The following is a 22,368-nucleotide window of genomic DNA, read 5'->3' on the forward strand; positions in this document are numbered from 1 at the left end:
GCCTTTAACTCCATTAATTTCCCAAGCATTTTTTCTTTAAAAGTAATACTGGTTTCCTTCAGTAGAAACTTGGTTCCTCACATTTCTGGAAGGTTGATTGTGTCCTACTTTGAGAACAGAACCAAAGTATGTTTTTAATTGTCTTCACTAATCTTTTTCTCTTGACATTTAGAGAAACTTTTACAGTCAGTTTTTATGTTCCTGCTTGTTTACTCTCATACTCTAATTTTTACCTCTTAGTCAATCTCTGTCCTCCTTTGCTGAATTTTAAACTGCTTCCAATCCTCAGGCTTGTTGCTTTTTCTAGCAATTTTATATGTCTCCTCTTTGGATAAATACTATCCCTAATTTCTTTTGTAAGCCACCATTGCTGTTTTATTTTTGTGCCAGACTGGAATCAATAATTGTTGTAATTCCTGCATATGTTCTTTAAATATTAGCCATTGCCTATCCACCGTCATCCCTTTGTGAAGTTTCCCAATCCATCCTAGCCAACTCACACTTTCATAATTTCCTTCATTTAGATTCAGGACCCCAGTTTCGGATTCAACTACTTCAGTCTCCATCTGAAATAAGGAATTCTATCATGATATGGTCGCTCTTCTCTAAGGGAGCACGCAAAAGATTGTTAATCAATCCTTTCTCATCGCACAATACCCAATCTAGGATCGCCTGTTCTCTAGTCGGTTCCTCAAAGTATTGGTCTAGAAATCAATCATGTGCACTCCAGGAATTCCTTCCCCACAGTATTATTGCTAATTTGGTTTGACCAAACTACATGTTAAATTAAGTCAGCGTGATTACAGTTGTACCCTTCTTACATGCGTCTCCTATTTCCTGTTTAATGCCCTCTCCTACATCACTACTGTTTGGGGGGCAATAGACAACCCCCACCGTTTTCTGCCCCTTGGTATTTTAGCTCCACCCATACAGATTCCATATCGTGATTTTCTGAGCCAATATCCTTCCTCACTATTGCGTTGATTTCCTCCTTCACTAACAACGCTACCTCACATCATTTCACTTTTTGCCTGTCCTTCCTAAATATTGACTACCCCTGGATGTTCAGTTCCTATCCTTGGTCACCCTGCAGCCATGTCTCCCAAATCGTAACTTTTTCATACCCATTAATCTCTGTGCTGTTAATTCATCGACCTTATTGCAAATGCTCCACACATTCAGACAATGCCTTCAGACTGGTCTTGAAGATTGCTAGTTATCTAGTATTTTTTTTGCACTATGGCCCTATTTGTTTTTTTGCTCTGGTTTTCTCCGCCAGCCACTATTGCTTCCTCCCTTTGTCTTGTTTCTATCCTTGTTTTCCCCTCCTGTCTCCCTGCTCAGGTTCCCATCCCCCTGCCATTCCAGTTTAAACCTTCCCCAACAGCACGAACAAACTCCCCTGCGAGGACATCGGTCCTGGTCCGGCTCCGGTGTAACCCATCCCAATTGTACAGGTCCCACCTTCTGCAGAACGGTCCCAATGTCCCATGAATTTAAATCCCTCCCTCCGACACCATCCCTGCAGCCACACATTCATCTGGTCTATTCTCCTGTTTCGATAGCCGGAGAGACCAGCAGCCAGTCGTCATGCGAGGAGAGCCCAACACTCGCCAGGCTTGGCAAATTGGTCAATCGATGCAGTCAGGGAAGAGCCAATTCCGGCGACATGTGCCCAGGACCAGTGTTCGAGGCAAATGAACCAGTCATTCCTGACCGACACCATTTTGCTACAAACCCACCACAGCTTTGCCCTGGATCTCAATGCGAATCGTTGGGTGGGCGGGCGGATTGTTTGCTGCAAAAACAATTCTCAAACCAGATACCAAATTAACTCACTGCAAACAGTACAATCCAGCGAGCATTTGAAAGATAATGAGACCAGCAAAGGTCTATAACAGGAGTTTATTATCCAACAGACACATCTACAGTTCCATGGAGCTGCACTCGGAGCCCACCCTGCGGCCCTGCTCCATTTTCCACAAAGCAACAGTCCCGACCAACAGGGCCACGGAGAGCAGCGCTACCCCAACCGCTAATCCAGGAACACGGGAGGGGGAATCAACAGCAGTATCTGTGGGGAGAAGCCAGGGTTAGATGGGCACCAGTTACTCCATCACGAGACACAGGTGGAAGCTCCCTGTTTACCTTTCTCATCCTGTCGGATCCGAGCAGCCAATCTCTCCTCACCTTCCAGGAAAAGGATGGGTCCATCAGCGGTCACCAAGGCCCCAGACCGGTTATCGGCGCTTCTTCGCCTCTCTGGGGGCGAAGGAGAACAAGAGACAAGAGTTGATGGTGAATAATTAAATCTTCAGTTGTCTGCAAATCCTGAATCAGATGGCCTCATGCAAAAAACCATCAGGGCCCTGGGTACCGGACAGAGTTTAGAATTCCGGCTATAATTGCATCTGGTTCTCACCAAACCGATTCTCAGAAGGACGCACCAACTGAGCAGAGTTTGCAATTGCTGCCGCTACAATGGCCAGTCTGGTCTCCTGGTGAAGGAGACACTGTTTGATGCATTACTTTGACCCGCAATTGGCCAGGTGTCCGGCCCCGGGACATCCTTTCAGTTGCACCCTGAATTCCCAGTGTCAGAAAGAGGACAATTAGATGCTGGTTAAACGTTCTCCAATGCCAAGGGTGGACTGTTCCGAACCGGATACGGAACACACCCGTGCCAACAATGGGAGGATTCTGCTCTTCAGCGGTCGGCAAGTAGGGCAGCTCAGCATCCGGGCAAGTAGCAAGAGCCAAAAATACTTCATTCATCCCAGCTGAAGGATCAGAGCATCCTTCACAATTACTGACCTGGTGCAAGATGCGCTCAGACCCGCTGCCCTACATTGACATTCTAAATGGAAACCTGCACCGAATGCAACTGGGCAAGTTCCCAGAACCGCCAGATTCAGGACACTCCTCCTGTTCCCAGTGTTCGGCCTCTTGCTGAGGGAGCCCCGTGTCCAGATGTCCCACACCCACCCCTCCCCATCAGGAATTAATTTCTGGTCAGATCACAGGTACTTACTGGAGCTGCAGGGAGCCGTGCAGTTCTCTCGGGTGGAAGGGTAGCAAACCTCAGCACTGCAATGGAAATAAACCTGCAAAGGGACAGTGCGGTCCGGTCAGTCACAGTTACCAGTCAGGAGATTAATGCTTCTCGTCAACCGACCAACAGGGGGCCTACTCACTTATTAAGAGCCAGGGAACAAGTGATACCAAGTGAACGGGAAAGAAGCACTGAAGGAAACTCACCTCCCCGGTCAGAGCCCGGCCCGAAACTCGGTCCCAGAAAGCGAACGTGCTGACTACAAAACGATTATGGTGAGTTGGGAACAGCAAATGGGAAGCAGCGGTTACCGGGAGGAGGCGGGTTTTGTAGTTATCACCAGCAAAGGGGCACCTGGAACAGAGACAGAGGGGGAGTCACACGGTTACAGGTTTACATCAAACCTATTATACCAGCGTCTGGAACACAATATCAACTTCGAAGGACTATTCCCCCCCGTCATTAACTCGGACTCCAGTGACGATCTGTATTAATCCCCGCCGATGTCGCACCCTCCCCAATCCCCACACTGCCTCAAGCCCCCTCCCTCGCTCCCTTACCTGTCCACCAGGAGGTCCCATCGGAGCCCCGAATACGGCTCGGCGGTGGGGGTCGCCCAACAGTCATTGAGCACCAGCACAAGGGACGGATCGTTCCTGTTCAGAACACGAACCTCCACAAACACGGGGTCCCGGAGCACACTCAGGATCGGGTAGTCACTGTTCACGTACCAGCTCCGGTAGCCACCATCTGGAAAGAGAAAGATGAAGGGCGGGCACTATTTGGAGAGAGACTGAATTTGGACACTACTATCAGCGAGCACTCGTTACCTCTCGCTATTCTCAGCTCCAGAAGCAGGATCCCGGCCTCAGTGGCAAGCAGTGGTGGAGAAAGGGTGTAAACTCTGGGCTTCACCTGCAGATCAGACTCCTGGCTTCCCTTGTAACTGCACTGGACATGGAGCCTGCAAGAGAACGGACACGGCTGGAGAATTCAGCTCCTCAGTCTCTACCCGCTGAATGTGCTCCTATTCTCACCTGAAAGGGCTGTCCCGGGTCACCGATCCCAAAGATCCATGCAAGATCTCAAACTCACCCAACACATCCGTTTCATACAGGATGTTCACGCCGTCCAGCTACAAGAGAGAAGACCATCAGTCCAGAACTGAGCAATTGATGGGACTCCCAGCCCGCAATACCTACCCGCTGAGTAGCACCACATTCAGTGACTGCGAACTGAAAGAGCACAGTGTCTGCAGAGGCCACGGTCGGATTGCACTCAGCTCCGTCTCCATTCTTCAGATGGAGGGTTGTTAGGTTTACAGGAGGCAGCGTCAAATCCTTGGAGATGGCGATCAGGACCCGCCCATCCTTGGTGCAGACTACAAGAGAGGCAATGAAAGGCGGTTAGTTGCCCCACGGGGAGGGTCAAGGGAACGGTTACCGAGAGGGGGACAAACCCCACCCATGTTTAAATTTCTATCCCACCCCATTATCTGTCTAATGGAAACCAATGAACCAAGTTCAGCTCACCACTGCGCTGCTTGGATTTAAATTGCCCGCATCTCCGATAGAAATCAAATATCAAATCCAAATTGTCAGTGGCAGCAGGGGCCGGGGCTCATTCACTCTGCCCTTACTCAGTGCGACTCCCAAGTCACCGAACAACAGTAGAATGATTCGAACTGCAGATACTGGGTCAAAGGGCGATTAACTATTGCCCTTTCTGTATCTGACTAACAGCACCGCCAATCCCACCATCAAATCTACTCTGCGGGATTGGAAGCTCAATCCCACCAGCGGTTCCACTCTCCGGACTGGAAAAGTTTGAATCTCCAACTGGCGTTGTAGGACAGGAAGGAAAGAGATGAAACTGTCCAGGGAAACCGCGTGCAGCTTGATGGCGGGTGACCCTGGAAAGTCCTGGCCCAGAATATTGACGGACCAAGAATACACCCACCTGGCAGATTGTTCAGTGAATAGAAACACGGCGGCGCATCCCGGTTCACTGCATCGAAGCAGCAGCCTCTCTGCACACACTCACTCGCTTCAATTCCCGGAAATCCGCAGTCTTTGCGGTTTTTAGGAGACAACCAACATTTATCGGCGGGGAAAAGAAGAGAGGGCGGCTGAGCTGAACAGATTACAACAAATAACAAAACAAGAATCCCCAACCCCTCCATTATAACAAGCAAACTCTCCTAACTAAGTAATAATGGAAAGCCGATTCCCCCTTTTTATAGCAGCGCTGTTTAACCCGCAGTAACGGAATGTCCCAATCAGCCTGAGGCAGAGTCCGTGGCCCACGGGCTCCCGAACATCAACCCGCATTCGCACGGCTCACACGGATGGGCCTGTTTTTAATGGCAGAATGAAGGTGAGACTGGGTCCAACGACAACTTTATTTCTTCATCACAACCAAACTGGAACCAAATCGCATTATTTGTTTTTTTCTTGCTTTTTTAGTCACCTTTATTTTTTAGACCGAACGTCACCTATAATAGTTTATTAAAAATAGGCCTCATCTCCGTGTGACCGGTGGGAATGCGGGTTTTTTAATACTAATTAATAAACAGAGTGAAATCAATATGTTATTGTCCAGATTCGGTACGGTAGCAGAGTGGTTATGTCACTGAAATAAAAATCGAGCAGGCCTGGCTGAATAATCTCCAAGTCATAAGTTCAAATCCCACCACGGCAGCTGAGGAATTTAATTTCAATTAATTAAATAAAATCTGGAATTAAAATACTGGTATCAGTAATGGGTTGCCATGAAACTACCGGATTGTCGTGAAAACACATCTGGTTCACGAATATCGTTCAAAGAAGGAAACCTGCCGTCCTCACCCGGTCTGGCCGAAATGTGACTCCAGACCCACAGCAATGTGATTGATTCTTAATTGCCCTCTGAAATGGCCGAGCAAGCAACTCAGCTGTTTCAATCTCGCTAAAAAAAAAGTCATAATAAGAATAAAACCGGACGGACCACTCGGCACGGGACACGACAAAGGTCAAAACAAGCCCAGTTGACCCCGCAAAGTCCTCCTCACGAACATCTGGAGACTTGTGCCAAAATTGGGGTAGCTGTCCCACAGACGAGTCAAGCAACAGCCTGACAGAGCCATTCTCACAGAATCATGCTTTTCAGCCAACGTCCCAGACTCTTCCATCACCATCCCTGGGGATGTCCTGTCCCACCGGCAGGACAGATCCGACCAGAGGTGGCGGTACAGTGACAAACAGTCAGGAGGGAGTGGCCCTGGGTGTTCATCAACATTGAATCTGGACCCCATGAAAACTCATGGCATAAGGTCAAACATGGGCAAGGAAACCTCCTGCTGATTACCAGCCACCGTCCTCCCTCAGCTGATGATATCAGTCTTCCTCCATGTTGAGCACCACTTGGAGGGAGCACTGAGGATAGCAAGGGCACAGAATGTACTCTGGGTGGGAGACTTCAATGTCCACGACTGACCGAGCTGGTCGAGTCCTGAAGAATATAGCTGCGAGATTGGGCCTGCATTTGGTGTTGAGCGAACAAACACGAGGGAAAAACTTACTTGACCTCGTCCTCACCAATCTACCTGTCGCAAATGCATCTGTTCCATGACACCACTGCACAGTCCTCATGGAGACGAAGTCCCATCTTCGCACTGAGGATACCATCCAACGTGTTGTGTGACACTACCATTGTGCTAAATGGGATAGATGCAGAACAGATCGAGCAGCTCAAAACTGGGCATCCATGAGTTGCTGTGGGCCATCAGCAGCAGCACAATCAGTAATCTCATGGATCAGCATATCCCTCACTCTACCATTACAAACAAGCCAGTGGATCAACCCTGGTTCAATGAGGAGTGTAGAAGAGCATGCCAGGAGCAACACCAGACGTCCAAATAATGAGGCTACAACTCAGGACCACATGCATGCTAAACAGCGGAAGCAACATGCTATAGACAGAGCTAAGCGATTCCACAACCAACGGATCAGATCAAAGCTCTGCAGTCCTGTCACATCCAGTCGTGAATGGTGGTGGATAATTAAACAAGTCATGGGAGGAGGAGGCCCTGTAAACCTCCCCATCCTCAATGATGGCAGAGCCCAGCACGTGAGTGCAAAAGACAAGGCTGAAGCGTCTGCAACCATCTACGGCCAGAAGTGCCGTGTGGATGATCCATCTGGGCCTCCTTCCGATATCCCCAAAATCACAGAAGCCAATCTTCAGCCAGCTCGATTCACTCCACGTGATATCAAGGAACGGCTGGAGTGCACTGGATACAGCAAAGGCGATGGGCTCGGACAACATCCCGGCTGTCGTGCTGAAGTCTTGTGCTCCAGAACTAGCCGCCCCTCTCGCCAAGCTGTTCCAGTACAGCAACAAGACTGGCATCGACCCGACAATGTGGAAAATTGCCCAGGTATGTCCTGTCCAAAAAAGCAGGACAAATCCAATCTGGCCAATTACCGCCCCATCAGTCTACTCTCGATCATCAGCAAAGTGTTGGAAGGTGTCGTCGACAGTGCTATTAAGCGGCACTTACTCACCAATAAACTGCTCACCGATGCTCGTTTGGGTTCCGCCAGGACCACTGAGCTCCAGAACTCATTACAGCCTTGGTCCAAACATGGACAAAAGAGCTGAATTCCAGAGGTGAGGTGAGAGTTACAGACCCTTGATATCAAGGCAGCATTTGACCAAGTGTAGCACCAAGGAACCCGAGTAAAATTGAAGTCAATGGGAATCAGGGGAAAACTCTCGAGTGGCTGGATTTATACCAAGCACAAAGGAAGATGGTAGTGGTTGTTGGAGGCCAATCATCTCAGCCCCAAGACATTGTTGCAGGAGTTCTTCAGGGCAGTGCATTAGGTCCAACCATCTTCAGCTGCTTCATCAATGACCTTCCCTCCATCATAAGGTCAGAAATGGGGACGTTCGCTGATGATTGCACAGTGTTCAGTTCCATTCGCAATCCCTCAAATAATGAAGCAGTCCGAGCCCGCATTCAGCAAGACCTCGACAACATCCAGGCTTGGGCTGATAAGTCCCAAGTAACATTGGCGCCAGACAAGTGCCAGGCAATGACCATCTCCAACAAGAGAGAGTCGAACCACCTCCCCTTGACATTAAACGGCATTAACATCGCCGAATCCCACATCATCAACATCCTGGGTTCACCATTGATCAGAAACTTAGCTGGACCATCCATATAAATAGTGCGGCTACAAGAGCAGGTCAGAGGCTGAGTATTCTGCGGCGAGCGACTCACCTACTGACTCCCAAAGCCTTTCCCCATATACAAGGCACAAGTCAGGAGTGTGATGGAATACTGTCCACTGGCCTGCATGAGTGGAGCTCCAACAACACTCAAGAAGCTCGACACCATCCAGGACAAAGCCGCCCGCTTGATTGGCACCCCATCCATCACCCTAAACATTCACTCCCTTCACCACCGACCCACAGTGGCTGCAGTGTGTACAATCTTTGGGATGCACTGCAGCAATTCGCCAAGGCTTCTTCGACAGCACCTCCCAAACCTACGACCTTTTCCACCAAGAATGACAATGGCAGCAGGCAGATGGGAACAATACCACCTGCACGTTCCCCTCCAAGTCACACACCATCCCGACTTCGAAATATATCGCCGTTCCTTCATCACTGCTGGGTGAAAATACTGGAGCTCCCTACCGAACAGCACTGTGGGAGAACCTTCACCACACGGACTGCAGCGGTTCAATAAAGCGGCTCACCACCACCACTCAAGGGTGATTAGGGATGGGCAATAAATGCTGGCCTCGCCAGCGACGCCCACATCCCATGAACGAATATATATAAAAAAAACTTAAATACTGTGGCTACAATAGCAGGTCAGAGGCTGGGCATTCCACGGCGAGTGACTCAGCTCATGACTCTCCAAAATCTTTCTACCATCTACAAGGCACAAGTCAGGAGTGTGATGGAATACCCTCCACATGCCTGGACGAATGCATCTTCAACAACAATCAAGAAGCTAGGCACCATCCAGGACAAAGCAGCCCGATTAATTGGCACCCCATCCACCATCTTTAACATTCACTCCCTCCAGCGCACCGTGGCTGCAGTGTGTACCATCTACAAGATGCACTGTAGCAATGCAATTCGCCAATGCTTCTTCGACAGCACCACCCAAACCCGCCACCTCTACCAGCTAGAAGGACAAGAGCAGCAGGCGCATGGGAACAACACCACCTGCACGTTCCCCTCCAAGTCACACACCATGCTCACGTGACGCTGGGTCAAAATCCTCGAACTCCCTGCCGAACAGCACTGTGTGAGAACCTTCAGCACAAGGACTTCAGCGGTTCATGAATGCGGCTCAAGGCCAATTAGGGATACACAATAAATGCTGGCATTGCCAGCGACGTTCACATCCCATGAAATCATAGATTTCGGAGAAAGGTTGCAGCACGGAAGGAGGCCATTCGGCTCTAATATAACAGCAATCCAGCTCGTCCCACTCCCCCACCGTTTCCCCGTAGCCGTGCAATTCTTTTCCTTTCAAGTTATTATCCAGTTCCCTTTTGAAGGCCATGATTGAATCTGTCTCCAGCACCCCCTCGGGCAGTGCATTCCAGGTCCTAACCATTCGCTGTGTAAAGAAGTTTTTCCTCATGTCACCTTTGGTTCTTTTGCCAGTCACCTGAAATCTATGTCCTCTTGTTCTCGACCCTTCTGCCAATGAGAACAGTTTCTCTCCATCTACTCTGTCTAGATCCATCACCATTTTGAATAACTTGATTAATTCTCCTCGCAACCGTCTCTGTTCCAAGGAGAACAACGCAACTTCTCCAGTCCATCCAAGTAACTAAAGTCCCTCATCCCTGGAATCATTCCAGTGAATCTCTTCTGCACCCTCTCGAAGGCCTTCACATTTTTCCTAAAGTGCGGTGCACAGAACTGGACACAATACTCCAGTTGTGGCCGAATCAGTGTTTGATAAAGGTTCATCATAACGTCCATGCTTTTTTACTCTATGCCTCTATTTATAAAGCCCAGGATCCCGTATGATTTTTAACGGCTTTCTCAACCTGCTCTGCCACCTTCAAAGATTTGTGCACATAAACCCCCAGAACTCTCTGAACCTGTGCCCCTTTTAGATTTGTGCCCTCTAGTTTATATTGCCTCTCCTGGTTCTTCCTACCGAAATGTATCACTATGCATGTTTCTGCGTTAAATTTGATCTGCCATGTGTCCGCCATGCAGCCAGTCTGTCTATCACCTCTTGAGCTGTATCACTATCCTTCACGGTGTTTACCGCCATTCCAAATATTGTTTCATCTGCAAATTTTGAAGTTGTGCCCAGTACACCCAAGTCCAAATCATTAATATATATGAAGAAAAGCAGTGGTCCCATCACTAACCCCTGGGGAACAACACTGTACACCTCCCTCCAGTCCACAAAACAACCGCTCACTACTACTTTCTGTTTCCTGTCCCTTAGCCAATTCTGTATCCATGTTTCTATTGCCCCCTTTATCCATGGGCCGCAATCTTACTGATAATCCTACAGTGGGGCACTTTATTAAATGCCTTTTTAAAGTCCATATACACCGTATCAACTGTATTGCCTTCATCTACCCTCTCTGTTATCTCATCAAAACATTCCATCAGGTTAGTTAAACTCGTTTTGCCTTTAACTAATCCGCGCTGGCTTTCCCTGATCAATCCACACTCGTTCAAGTGACTGTTAATTCTGTCCCGGATTATCGTTTCTAAAAGTTTCCCCAACACTGAGGTTACCTGACTGGCCTCTTGTTTCTGGGTTCACCCTTGCACTCTTTCTTGAACAAGGGTGTAACATTTGCAATTCTCGGCTCCTCTGCACCACCGCCGTATCTTTGGATATTTGGATGATTATGGCCAGTACCTCTGCAATTTCCCCTCTTACTTATATCAGCAACCTAAGATGCATCCCATCCGGATCGGGTGACGTATCGACTTTAAGTGCAGATAGCCTTTCAAGTACCTCTTCTTTATCAATGTTTAGCCCATCTGGTATCTCAAATATATCTTCCTATACTGAGACTCAGGCAGCATCTTCATCCTTGGTAAAGACATATGCAGAGTATTCATTTAGTGCCAACCCCTCTGCCTCCATGTGCAGATCTCCTTTATGGTCCCTGATCAGAGTAGCGCTCTTACTACCCGTTTAATGTTTACATGCCTGTGGAAGTCTTTTGGATTCCCTTTTATGTAGGCCTCCAGTCTATTCTTATACTCTCTCTTTGACCCTCTTATTTCCTCTTTCACATCCCCTCTGAACTTTCTATATTCTGCCTGGTGAATGAATACATAAAAAAAAGTTAGGATTTCCGTCAGCCTGAAACAAAAAGTTATTAGTTGATTAATGGCGATTTGAACAACTATTCGTCTTTTTTCAGAGTTTAATGAGTATTGCGAAATTAATACAGTGAACTATTTTGTAGAAGTTAATCCTCTGAACGGGAAAGGTACCCGTCTCCCACACTGAGAGCATTTGCAGACGTCAGCTATCTTCTGAGGGTTTCCTATAAGATCGTGTGCAACAGCGTTTCTGTAGTGTAGTGGTTATCACGTTCGCCTAACACGCGAAAGGTCCCCGGTTCGAAACCGGGCAGAAACATTTTGAAAACGTTACCCACCAAAAATCAATCGGTGTGAAAAAAGCAAGAATTCAGTCTGTGGTGAAATGTGAATAAAATACCACACCTCACAGAACAGGTATATTTTCCATTCTCTGTATTGTTCATGACAAACTCAAACTCTACACATATACAGACAGTGTTTCACACTCACTCACGTTTCCTGCACTGACGGTGCAGAAAGCCCCTCTCAAAGCTGCACATTGCGAATAATTTAAGCTGATTTGTGAGAGATCATTAAAGGCTCCTGAAGTGCAGCCTCGGTTAATAACCACAGTTATAGACAGCATTGCGGCCGCGGCAACAAACATCAGTTTTTCGATGTTTGATCTTCCCCAGCTCCCGGATTGATTGAGGCCACGACAGAAACAACATTAAGCCCATCTTTCGGCCCCGCTCTCTCCAATCACACGTTGCTGGCGGGAAGCTGCAATTCCCGCTACAGACAGCGCATTACTGCCCATCCCTGGGAAACAAGACACCACCGAAGCTTTGACAACACATCACAGGCATCGTCTGTCCCGGAGCTGTTGCTCCGCAACAAAGGCAGAACTTACCAGCTGTTTCAAAATTTATAGCTTGAACACTGGACCCTGATATCACTACCCGCTTTAAAAGTTTGTTGCTTTAACGAGTGATCACCCCAGGCTCGCTAGTCGTTAAGTTCCTATCTTAAATATTCATAAGAGGACTCTGAATTATCCCTCGAAGACGTCGAACAGGGGGGAGGGACCCTGTTATAAAATTCTCAGTCACGTGTTGAGGGGAATCCTTGATTTTGTTGAACATGATCTTAGAAACATGGACAGCGAACTCTTGTTTGTGCCAAATGACTTGTCATTCGTTAGCACCAATTAAAATAACACTTTACCAATTGGCCCAAAAGCTGAACTTGTCCCACACGGGAGCTGGAAAAGGCCTCTCGACCTTTCAGTCTATTAACACCTGTAAGCTGAATAATTTCACCCGTTACACAGTGACACCAGGCAGCATATTTCCCTTCCAAATTTGCCCCACACGAAAATTGCAACCGATGAATATCCGCTTGACGAACAGAATAATCGTATGTTTGGTTCCTTCGATTTAAAGATCTCATCCCGGCCCCTTTGCCATATCAGCTGACGCTGAGATCCCCCTCTCCCTCGAAAACAACGAAACTCGCATCTGCTCAAGCAAGACGGAAGGCCAGAGGAACCCAAGTGCCCACATGGGAACATTAAGAAGTCGATGCATCATGGAACTTACCAGTTGTACTTTGAACTCCGGTTAAAATGCTCGCAGTGAAATGTTTGATTGTTGAAGGTGAGACTCGAACTCACAACCTATGCATTTCCAGAGCCCATACTGCTTTCATAAGTACCAAAGTATCAGTGTTTCGGTCAAACAGCTTGATTTTCGGTCTCTCAATGATCGCTTCGGGATCTTAATCAAAGAGAAGCCGCCAATCAAGAGGCGCTTCGTCAAATATCCGCAATGATCTTTAAAAGCCGTGGAATCTGAACAAAACCCCAAAAGATAAGAACTTTTATTTGTATTATTATTAACTGAAGGACATTTTTCCATAATACTTTAAGGACAATTTAGGCAAAGTGGGACCTGAAACTCAGAAACTCTCTCTGGGCTGTCCGTGACTGAAGAGATGGACGTTATTTCAATTGAAAACTGAGGCGAGGAACTTTCTGATGGAGAAGTTTTACAGAAGATTGTGGTTAGTGGCAGTTGCCGGGGAGATCCAGAGGAGAGGGTGAAAAGTCAAAGTCACAGCTGCGACTGCTCAAGTGCTCTGCTTAGCTGTAATATTTAAAACGTAATGTACAGTACATGGCAGTGTCCTCGGCCCAACCATCTTCAGCTGCTTCTTCAATGACCTTCCCTCCATCATAAAGTCAGAAATGGGGATGTTCGCTGATGATTGCACGGTGTTCAGTTCCATTCGCAACCACTCAGATAAAGAAGCAGTCCGTGCCCGCATGCAGCAAGACCTGGACAACATCCAGGCTTGGGCTGATAAGTGGCAAGTAACATTCGCGCCAGACAAGTGCCAGGCAATGACAGTCTCCAACAAAAGAGAATCTAACCATGTCCTCTTGACATTCAACGGCAATACCATCGCCGAATCCCCAACCATCAACATCCTTGGGGTCACATTGACCAGAAACTTAACTGGACCAGCCACATAAATACTGTGGCTACAAGAGCAGGTCAGACGCTGGATATTCTCTTGACTCCCCACAGCCTTTCCACCATTTACAAGGCACTAGTGAGGAGTGTGATGGAATAATCTCCACTTGCCTGGATTAGTGCAGCTCCAACAACACTCAAGAAGCTCGACACCATCCAGAACAAAGCAGCCCGCTTGATTGGCACCCAATCTACCACCCTAAACATTCACTCCCATCACCACCGGCGCACAATGGCTGCAGTGTGTACCATCCACAGGATGCACTGCAGCAACTCGCCAAGGCTTCTTCGACAGCACCTCCCAAACCCACGATCTCTACCACCTAGCAGGACAAGGACAGCAGACACATGGGAACAATACCACCTGCACATTCCCCTCCAAGACACACACCATCCTGATTGGAAATATATCGCAGTTCTTTCATCGTCGCTGGGTTAAAATCCTGGAACTCACGACCGAACAGCACTGTGGGAGAACCTTCACCACACAGACTGCCCCGGTTCAAGAAGGCGGCTCACCACCACCTTCTCAAGGGCAATTAGGGATAGGCAATAAATGCCGGCCTCGCCAGCGACGGTCACATCCCATGAACGAATTTAAAAAACCCTCAACCAAACAAACAGAACTTTTGGATGGGTTCACTAATTGGGGATCGGATTTAACTGCTGTGTTTGGGCACACGGCCCCACACTGCTGAACTCCCAGCCCCTTCCATCAGCACTCGCTTTCTTTCACACACCGACTGGATTTCAATATGTTGCGGTTCCATCTGAAATTCATCAACGGACTCTCTGCCAAAATATCGAGTTAATCCTAATGCTTGGTATCCTGGCAATTCCCTACGCTCACCATAAATCTTTGTTCCTTCCAGCATGCTGCAAGCAGTGACTAAATCTGTTCTTCCACCGAAGTTTTCTGCTGACTGGATATTTTCAACATTCTCGATTTAGGTGCATGGGCAGGTCATATTGTATGGTCAGACTTTATGTCCTCAGAGTCCAGGGCTTTGCATTCAAAAAAAGAAAATAAAAGCGCTTTTATTCTGACTCAGCTCAGACGAAAGGTCATCGACCTGAAACATTTACTCTCTTTCTCTATCTCAAGATTCTGTCTGACCTGCTGACGATTTCCAGCATCGACTGTTATTATTTCAGATTGGCAACAGAGCCAGTATTTTCATTTTGATTAAAAGGGCTTTCCAAGTTCTGCTTCTGTGATGTGGTGGCCGAGAGGTTAAGGCAATGGTTTGTTAATCTATTGTGATCTGCACGTGCAGGTTCGCTTCGCATCCCATCTTGTGCGGTGTTATGTTCAAGTCTTGTTTCTCTCATTCATTCCATCCAGAAGGTGTGGTTGCAAGTCCAATGCTTCTCGAAACGGCAGACGGAGGTTTTTGCGTTGTTTGCTGCAATCAGCAACAGTTCTTTCCACGAAGGTGTTGAGATTGAGAAGATCGCGACGCAACCAACGTACAGCGGTAATCCTGGGGAAAAGGGTCCAGCTTGTGGTCAACGTCAGAGAAACTTATCGACCAAAATTGTGTTTTGTATCCCGGATCATTCCGTGTCTGTGTCTGTTTAAAAAGGATTTGCGGTAAGACCCGGATCATTCCGTGTCTGTGTCTGTTTAAAAGGGATGTGCTGTAAGTCCCGGATCATTCCATGTGCGTTTCACCCGATTTTCTTGATACCTTTTTCCTTCTGAGCTGAAATGACGTTCCTCCCTCGAGAAGAAGGTTCACCGCCTGCTTCGGGTAACTGGTAGGAAAAATAACAAAAACTGATGATTGTAAACAATTTTACAACACCAAGTTATAGTCCAGCAATTTTATTTTAAATTCGCAAGCTTTCGGAGGCTTCCTCCTTCGTCAGGTAAATGTTGATGAGAAAAAACTGATGAGACCAAGTTCATTCCGCTGGGCTTCTATTCCAATCTCCGCACTCTATCCCCCATTCAGTCCCACCCCCGCCTGGACATTATAATCTGCGATATTCATAAGGGAATGAAGAAGACGAATGTCATGGTTGTAATTTTCGTGGTTCCTCAACACTGAATAGCATCAATTGTAATGATTCAGAAGGTAATCATAGAATCATAGAATCTTACAGCACAGAAGGAGGCCATTCCGCCGTGGTACCTGTGCTGGATCTTTCCAAGGCCTTTCAAATTAGACCCACACCTCACATTTTTCCCTGCAAATTAGTCCTCTTCAAGTACATGTCCAATTCCCTCTGGAATGATTCTACGGAATCTGCTTCCACCATCCTTTCAGGAAGTGCGTTCCAGATCTTAACAAACCCTCAGTGTGAAAACATTCTCCTCAATTCCGGTCTCCTTCTTTTCCAATTATTTTAAATCTATGACCTCTGGTTACCGACCTACTTGCCAGAGGAAACAGTTTCTCCCTACTTGTACTTTCAAAACCCCTCATTATTTTGAATACCTCTATTAGGTCTCCCGTTAACCTTCTCTGCTGTAAGGAGAATAATCCCAGCTTCTCCAATCTCTCCACATAACTGAAGTCCCTCATCCCTGGTATCATCCAGATCAACCTGCTTTGAATCCCCTTCAATGCCTTTTGATCCAAAAGTGTGGTGCCCAGAACCGTACAATATATTCCAGCTGAGGCCTAAACACTGATTTGTAAGGATTAATATGACTTACTTTTTTTGTATTCACTGCCCCTATTTACAAAGCAAAGTATCCCTTATGCTTTCTAATCCGCCTTATCAACTTGCCGTGTTTTTTGAATATGCACCCCCAGGTTCCTCTGCTCTTGCACAACCCCGCCCCCACCCCCCTATAAATTGTTCCATTTAGATTATACTGCCTCTCCATGTTCTTCTTCCAAAAGTGCATCACTTCACACTGATCTGTATTAAATCTGTCACGGGACTGCTCATTTCACCATTCTGTCCATGTCCTCCTGAAGTCTGCGACTATCTTCCTCACTACTTACTATTTTGTCAAGTTTTGTAATATCCGCAAACTTCGAAACTGTACTCCCTATTCCCACATCCAAGTCATTTATATGTAACTAGAAAAGCAATAGTCCTAATACCGACCCCTGCGGGATCCCACTGCATGTTTCGCTCCAGTCAGAAAAACATCCGTTCACCACTACTCTCTGCATCCTATCCCTTAGCCAATTACGTGCCCGCATTACCACTGGTCGTTTAACCCCGCATGCGTCCAGTTTTCGAATAAATCTGTTGTGTATTAATTTCTAAAATGTGACCTGAGAATAGCTGTAACCCCGTTATCTTATTCTTGAGCAATGAGAATACAGATATTAAGACCGAGTGATAGATCAGGTTCATTCCCATTACCCGCAGGTGACGGGACGCGAGGAAGGGAAATCCCATCTGGGTTTATATTTTCCGAAAACGGAGACGGAAAATCGCAAAGATCATCCCGTCGAAATACAACATTTGACTGAAGATCCGACAGCCATATTCTATCCAGACCTGCCGTTCAAGGAAGCCTGATAAGTCCATCAGGGGAAAACACAGAGAGAGAGAAGAAATGCAGACAGAGATAGAGAAGCACGCAAAGAAAATAATAGTATAAATCTCCACATTCGGTGATTAAGCTGAATTTAAGGTGCAGCTTAAATTAAACACCATATCGTGAAATCTTATAAGCAAACATTTGGCTGGATTATCTCTTTATCTCTGAGAGAAGCACTGCCTGGTCATTACAGCTGTTATTTATTTGAGCATTTCGCACTATGAGTGTGAGTTGGTTTCGAACGCCCAGTGAATTTTGAAGTCCACGCCTTGCCTCATTCGGTCAGTTAACCCACAGGTACCGAGCGGCTGTAAAAACAGGCTGCACAGGAGCTTTGTAGACTGCGTATTCAAGACATATATCACACGCTACACGTGCAACCTGCAGCTGTGTGTGCATTAGCGGTTCAGTGGTGGAACCCTCGTCTGCCGGTGGGAAACCAGGGGTTTGGTTCCAGGCCAATGCAGCATTCTTTACCTTTTCATTCTGCACACATGAGATCGCCTGAATTGGGATAAATTCACGTGCCGGCTTCAATCTGTAAAACTTCTTGAAAGATTATCTTCATTTCGTCTACGTGTGTTACGTGGACAAACCCTCTGCATTCTGTCCTCTGGTGCTCAAACATGCTCTGCTGGAGATAAGTCAAGCCTGCCTTCTGCACTGCTGAAAAGATGTGAGAAACCAATTGGTGACTTTGGATTAAAAATGGGGACACAACGGGGCTCATCTGGTTTGAACCAATGAAACTCCCTGAGCAAAAATCAGACCCAAAGGCAACGGAGACGTTCAGCGAGGGTAAAATTCCACTCCCATATACCCGATCCGCCATCCTTTCAGAACGCTCTGTCCATCCAATCTCGCTTCTTGTACCATGTACGATGCAGAGCAATATCAGGTTCTGCACCAATTATTTCAAATCAAGAATATTAGTCTCTCTTTATCAAATTTGTTTTGAATGTACGACTTGTAATATCAAGTAACACTTTACAGAATGAACTGCGCTGAAACGACATTGTCGTCTGTCTCGGTGTCGTCACAAGATGCACTCGAACACAAGGAAACTTTACTCAAATTGCTGCTTTCATTCACTATGAGAGCGAAGAGACCTAAGTGGACATTTGCAATTAACAGATGTACCAGCATTGGTGGTTCAGTGGTAGAATTCTCGCCTCCCACGCGAGGGACTCGGGTTCGATTCCCGGCCAATGCAGGATCGTTTTGCATTCTGCACCAATGAGCAACTTGGGAACTGGAGTCGGCCATTTTGCCCCTCGAGAGTGTTCTGCAATTCAATGAGATTATGGCTGATCTGTGACCAACATCCAGAAAACCGCCTGAGCATCAGAAACCTTAATTCCTCTGGTTCACAAAAAACTATCAATCTCAGGTTTAAAATTAACAATTATGCTTGCATCAACTGCTGTTTGCGAAGGAGAGTTCCAAACTTCTACCTCCCTTTGCTTGTGGAAGTGTTTCCCAACTTCACTCCTGAAATTGCTGACTCTAATGTTTATGCGATGTCTCCTCGTCCCAGGCACCCAACGAGCAGAAATAGTTTCTCTCTATCTATCCCAACAATTCCCCTTAATATCTTGAAAACTTCGATGAAATCAGCCCTTAACCTACCAAATTCCAGGGTATACAACCCTCGTTTGTGTAATCTCTCGTCGGAATTTAACCCTTGGAGTCCAGTTATCATTGTAGTAAATCGACACTGCACTCCCTCCACAGCCAATTTATCCTTCCGCAGGTGCGGTGCCCAGAACAATACACAGTACTACAAGTGTGGTCTCACCAGATATTTGAATAGCTGTAGCATAATGTCTATTCTCTAGTATTCTATTCCTCTAAATATAAAGGCCAGCATTACATTAAACTTTTTGATTATTTTCTGCACCTGCACCTGACATTCTAATGACTATGTAGCTGGACCGCTAAGTCTCTTTGGACCTCCACAGCGTCGAGCATTTCATCATTTAGAAAGTATTCCGAAATATCCTCTTTAGGTCCAAAGTGGATGAACTCACACTGGACTAAATTGAAATCCATTTGTCACAGTTTTGCCCATTCATTTATTATGTTAATATCTCTCTGTAATATTGTTCTTCCATCTGCACTGCTTACAATGTTGCCCATCTTGGTGTTATGGGCTAACTTGGATATGTGGCTTTCTATTCTGTCATCTAATATCAATGAGGCCGCCTGAAGGTAAATTCACATCGAGCTTCAATCTCCTCATCAGCTTGAGACATTTATTTACTTCACATGTGTTTCGCCTTGGAAAGTTCCGCACGCTCACCTCTTGATCTTAAAAATGCTTTATATATAATTCAATTCGACCAACAGCAACACTGAAAAGGTATCAGAAGCCAATTGGTGACTTTTCACAAAAAGCCTTGTGGTTGTCAGGTTCGTCGTGGATTCGAAACCGGGACCATTCGTATCATTAATCAATATAATCCCCCAAGTGAGAATCATACCCCGAGAAAAACAAACCACTGGCTGTAGTACAGCCAGTATAAATGTCCGCTGCCTCCCACAGCCGATCAGCCATCTTTCAGACCGTTTCTGTCCATCCCATCTCGTTTTCTATTCTGGTGTCCAGCAATATCAACTTGTGCACTAACTATTTTCAGTCACTAATATTAGTCTCCCTTTACCAAATGGTTTTGACTGTACGACCTGTATTATCAAGTAAGACGTTTCAGAATTAGTTGCTCTGAAACTACCTTGCTTGGGAGGATACTGAGAGGTGCAGATGAACACAGGGACCTTGGAGTGCATGTCCACAGATCCCTGAAGGTAGATGGACAGGTAGATAAGGTGGTTAAAAGGCATACCGGATACTTTCCTTAATTAGCCGAGGCATAGACTGCAATAGCAGTGAGATTATGCTAGAACTGTATATAACATTAGTTAGGCCACAACTTGAGTACTGCGTGCAGTTGTGGTCATCACATTACAGGAAAGATGTGATTGCACTGGAGACTCGTGACTCCCCGAAATCTTTCTAACATCTACAAGGCATAAGTCAGGAGTGTGATGGAATGCTCTCCACTTGCCTGGATGAGTGCAGCTCCAACAACACTCAGGAGCCTCGACACAACCCAGGAAAAAGCAGCCCACTTGATTGGCACATCATCCACCACCTTAAACATTCACTCCCTCCACCACCAGCGCACCGTGGCTGCAGTGTGTACCATCCACAAGATGCACCTCCCAAACCCGCGACCTCGACCACCTGGAAGGACAAGGGCAGAAGGCACATATGAACACCGCAACCTGCACGCCCCCTCCAAGTCACACACCATCGTTACTTGCAAATATATCGCCGTTCCTTCATCGTCGCTGTGTCAAAATCCTGGAAATCCCTACATTGCAGCACCGTGGGAGAACCTTCACCACACGGACTGCAGCGGTTCAAGAAGACGGATCACCTCCATCTTCTCAAGGGCAATTAGGATTGGGCAATAAGTGCTGGCCTTTCCACCGACGCTGACATCCCATGAATGATTAAAACAATGTTAGGATTTCCTTCAGTCTGAAACAGAATGTTGCTGGTTGATTAATGGCGATTAGAACGAGTATTCTTCTTTTTTACAGAGTTTAATGAGTTTTGCGAAATTAATACAATAAACTATTTTGTAAAACTTAATTCCCTGAACGGGAATCGGACCCGGCTCTCGCACTGAGAGCATTTGTAGACGGCAGCTATCATATGAGTTATGCCAATATGCATTTACACAGTGAACTTTTCGTCGTGCAGTAATTATCACGCACGCCGAACACATTAAATAACTGCGGTTCGAAACCGAGCGGAAACATTTTGAAAACGTTATCCACCAACAATTAGTGAATATAAATGAAGCAAGAATTCACTCTGCAGTTAAATATGAAAAAAACACAACACCTCATAGAACCTCTGTACAGTTCTACACAAACTCAAGCATTACAGAGATACCGACAGTGTCTCTCCCTCACTCCCGTTTCCTGCCCGAACGGTGCAGAAAGCCCCTGTCAAAGCTGCACATTGCGACAGATTTCAGTTGATTTGTGAGAGATCATGAAAGAATCCTGCAGCGCTGCCTTGGTTAATAACTGCAGTTCTAAACAGCACTGCATCCATCAGTTTTTCGATTTCGATGTTCCCCAGCTCCCGGATTGAGTGAAGCCACGACAGCAACAACATTCAGGCCGCCTGTCCGGCCCCGCTCTCTCCAATCATACGTTGCTGGCGGAAAGAAGCGAATGCCGCCGAAGACAGCGCATTTCTGTCCATCCCTGGGAAACAGGATACCACCGAAGCTTTGACAGCACATCGCAGGCCTCGTCTGTCCCGCAGTTGTTGCTCCGCTGCAAAGACAGAACTTGCCAGCTGTTTCAAAATTTACAGCCTGAACCAGACTTTGAACCTTCAGATCATTATCGGTTTTTAAAGTCCGATGTTCTTCCGATTGAGCTACCCGGACTCGCGATTAGAAAAGTTTCCATTATGCAGATTCCTGTACCATGAATTATCCCTCGTTGACGTCGAACCATGATGAGGATCCCTTTTTGAAAATTCTCAGTGACGTGTTGAGGGGATTCCTTGTTTCTGTTGAACATGATGTAAGAAACGTGGAGAGCGAACTCGTGAGTTTACAATTCTGTTTGTTTGTGCCAAATGTCTTGTCAATCGTTAGCACCAATTAAAATAACACTTTATATAGTGGCTCAAAAGCTAAACTTGTCCCACACGGGAGTTGGAAATAACCTCTCGACCTTTCAGCGTATTCACATCTGTAAGCTGAATAGTTTCACCCGTTACACAGTGACACCAGGCAGCAGATTTCCCTTCCAAATTTTCCTCACACGAAACTTCCAATCGACGAATATCCACTCAACGAAAAGAAGATTTGTGTGTTTGGTTCTTTAGATTTAAGGACCTCGTGGAGGCCGCTTTGCTTTATCAGCTGTCGCTGATC

The 22,368-nt window shown here is 46.6% G+C and overlaps 1 protein-coding gene, 1 long non-coding RNA gene and 2 other non-coding genes across 4 annotated transcripts; 2 read left to right on the forward strand and 2 right to left on the reverse strand.

Moving 5' to 3' along the window:
• Positions 1-1,897: 1,897 nt before the first annotated feature.
• Positions 1,898-4,000, reverse strand: LOC137336009 (zona pellucida sperm-binding protein 4-like; the record flags this gene model as incomplete). The annotated part of the gene is made up of 6 exons (XM_068001513.1): positions 1,898-2,074; positions 2,149-2,262; positions 3,032-3,104; positions 3,259-3,406; positions 3,613-3,802; positions 3,883-4,000. Coding segments are annotated over 6 exons (792 nt in total), but the record flags the coding sequence as incomplete, so codon positions are not given.
• Positions 4,001-4,094: 94 nt separating this feature from the next.
• On the reverse strand, positions 4,095-5,226 carry LOC137336106 (uncharacterized). Its single transcript, XR_010966572.1, has 3 exons — positions 5,012-5,226; positions 4,255-4,433; positions 4,095-4,187 (listed from the first exon to the last, which is right to left on the reverse strand). It is a non-coding gene; the product is annotated as an uncharacterized lncRNA (long non-coding RNA).
• Positions 5,227-11,617: 6,391 nt separating this feature from the next.
• Positions 11,618-11,690, forward strand: trnav-aac (transfer RNA valine (anticodon AAC)). Its single transcript has one exon. It is a non-coding gene; the product is annotated as a tRNA-Val (tRNA).
• A 6,853-nt stretch (positions 11,691-18,543) lies between these two features.
• trnag-ccc (transfer RNA glycine (anticodon CCC)) lies at positions 18,544-18,614 on the forward strand. Its single transcript has one exon. It is a non-coding gene; the product is annotated as a tRNA-Gly (tRNA).
• Positions 18,615-22,368: the final 3,754 nt, after the last annotated feature.

Source organism: Heptranchias perlo, chromosome 20, assembly GCF_035084215.1.
Source record: "Heptranchias perlo isolate sHepPer1 chromosome 20, sHepPer1.hap1, whole genome shotgun sequence".
Taxonomy (NCBI): domain Eukaryota; kingdom Metazoa; phylum Chordata; class Chondrichthyes; order Hexanchiformes; family Hexanchidae; genus Heptranchias; species Heptranchias perlo.